We start from the raw sequence: 1,765 nt of genomic DNA, 5'->3' as shown, positions 1-1,765 counted from the left end.
GATCAGTTACGAGGCTTGTCATGGGCATACAAACCAATCAAAATTCTTGTTGGTGGGGTTTAATATGTAAATAATAAAAACAACACAGACTTGTTTTGTCTTACCAGCTCTGCTTAAGAGCAGTCACTATCTGCTACACTCTGTGGACACGCCATGATGAATAATACATTTGTCACGTACCTCAAGACTTTATTTGAAACACCTTAAGAAGTTTAATAAATCCAATAAAACTCTATCAAACACTCAGAAAGGAAACCAGTAGAAACAGTAAACCAGTCTTTAGATGTTATTAAACACTTAGTTTACAGGCACTTTACTTTGGCAAGTTTAGATTAAGAAAGGAGGAAAAAAAGAATTAGTACAGGTTAAATTTTTATCAGTTGTCTTATCAAAATCTGTTCCCAGAACAGCCCCAGAACCTATGTCTCCCACTCGGCTGGATCCTCTAGCTTACAAACAAAACCAGCTTCTACCTTTGGTGTGTACCATCAGTCAGCTGGGTCAGGAGGACTCGGTCCCTTAAGACATCCAGGCCAGTAGGCCTAAGACCAGTATGACTCAAACAGACTTAATACCCAACTACTCTCATTTGAACTGCTGCTTTTGGTGAACACAAAAAAGTGAAATGGTTAAGAAATTGCTTATGACATTAAAAACATGTTTTGTGCCAAGGGTGGTGCAGGAATAATGTGAGCACCAAGAAACGTGACAAAACTGGACAGTTTTCTTTCCTTCTCAGATGGTGAACTGTATGCTGGGGTCTATGTTGACTTCATGGGAACAGACTCGGCTATTTTCCGAACTTTGGGAACAAAGACTGCTATGCGGACAGATCAGTACAACTCCAGATGGTTGAATGGTAACGTTTCTTTTTTACTTTCATGCAGGATTTTTCCCCCCATTACTTGTTATTGCACAATACAAAGAACTGTTCAATAGCCTAAAGTTAAAATCTCTTCTAGTCGTTGCATATGTTTAAAAACAGCCAGTTGAATATTTTAACCAGATGTTTCCCATGATCTTAAACATCTCAACATCTCTTCTCTCATCAGACCCCACCTTCATTCATGTACACCTTATCCCGGACAGTGCAGAGAGAAATGATGACAAGCTGTATTTTTTCTTCCGGGAGAAGTCCTCAGAGATGGGCCAGACCCCCGTGACCCAGTCCCGGATAGGACGGATCTGCCTGGTGTGTATGAGTGTTTTTACTTTGTTAAATGAAAAGAAAACCTAAAGCATCTGTTTGGAAAAGCTGGACTTTCTAGAGGCAAGTCACCCACTCTGTTTGAGTATTTACAAGCTTGAAGGTAGTATTTGGCTAATGCTAACATGCTGGAATCCATTTCTTTAACCTTCCTGTCTACAATGCACCCTTGTGTCTGTAAGGTTGCTCTTTGACCTCTGACCCTGTGATCTTTTGGCCTCTTCTTCCCTGCTCGTTTTGAAATAGTTGGAGTTTTTAGTTTTCATGGCACCAGAAAAGCAACTGTTGTTTTAGATTAAACCGGACGTCTTTGTGCATCAAAAACCAAAAATCAAACAGAGCCAGAAAAATAAAATGAAACAAATGTTCCCAGCAAGCTTGAAGGCCACATTTCTGATCTGATTGTGTTTATACAGACTTTTGTGCATGTGTGTGTTTGTCCTTCGTGCTTGAATCGTTGCATGAGCGCGACCCTGAAGATATGCGAACAAGTACGAGTGAGAGAATGTGGCGTGCGTATGCTCGTCTTCTCAGCTGTTCCCTGTTGTGTTTACTTAA

At 40.5% G+C, this 1,765-nt stretch overlaps 1 protein-coding gene across 1 annotated transcript in view; it reads left to right on the top strand.

Annotated features, from left to right (window-relative positions):
- LOC106527162 (semaphorin-3F) overlaps positions 1 to 1,765 on the top strand; it is a gene marked incomplete in the record, with an annotated part of 35,029 nt that overhangs the window by 8,359 nt on the left and 24,905 nt on the right. Inside the window, 2 exon segments of the mRNA XM_014021963.1 lie at positions 740 to 859; positions 1,053 to 1,192. Coding sequence (XP_013877417.1) covers positions 740 to 859; positions 1,053 to 1,192 — 260 coding nt within the window.

This window comes from Austrofundulus limnaeus, unplaced genomic scaffold (assembly GCF_001266775.1).
Source record: "Austrofundulus limnaeus strain Quisiro unplaced genomic scaffold, Austrofundulus_limnaeus-1.0 Scaffold312, whole genome shotgun sequence".
Taxonomy (NCBI): domain Eukaryota; kingdom Metazoa; phylum Chordata; class Actinopteri; order Cyprinodontiformes; family Rivulidae; genus Austrofundulus; species Austrofundulus limnaeus.
This window is presented reverse-complemented; position numbering and strand designations above follow the sequence as displayed.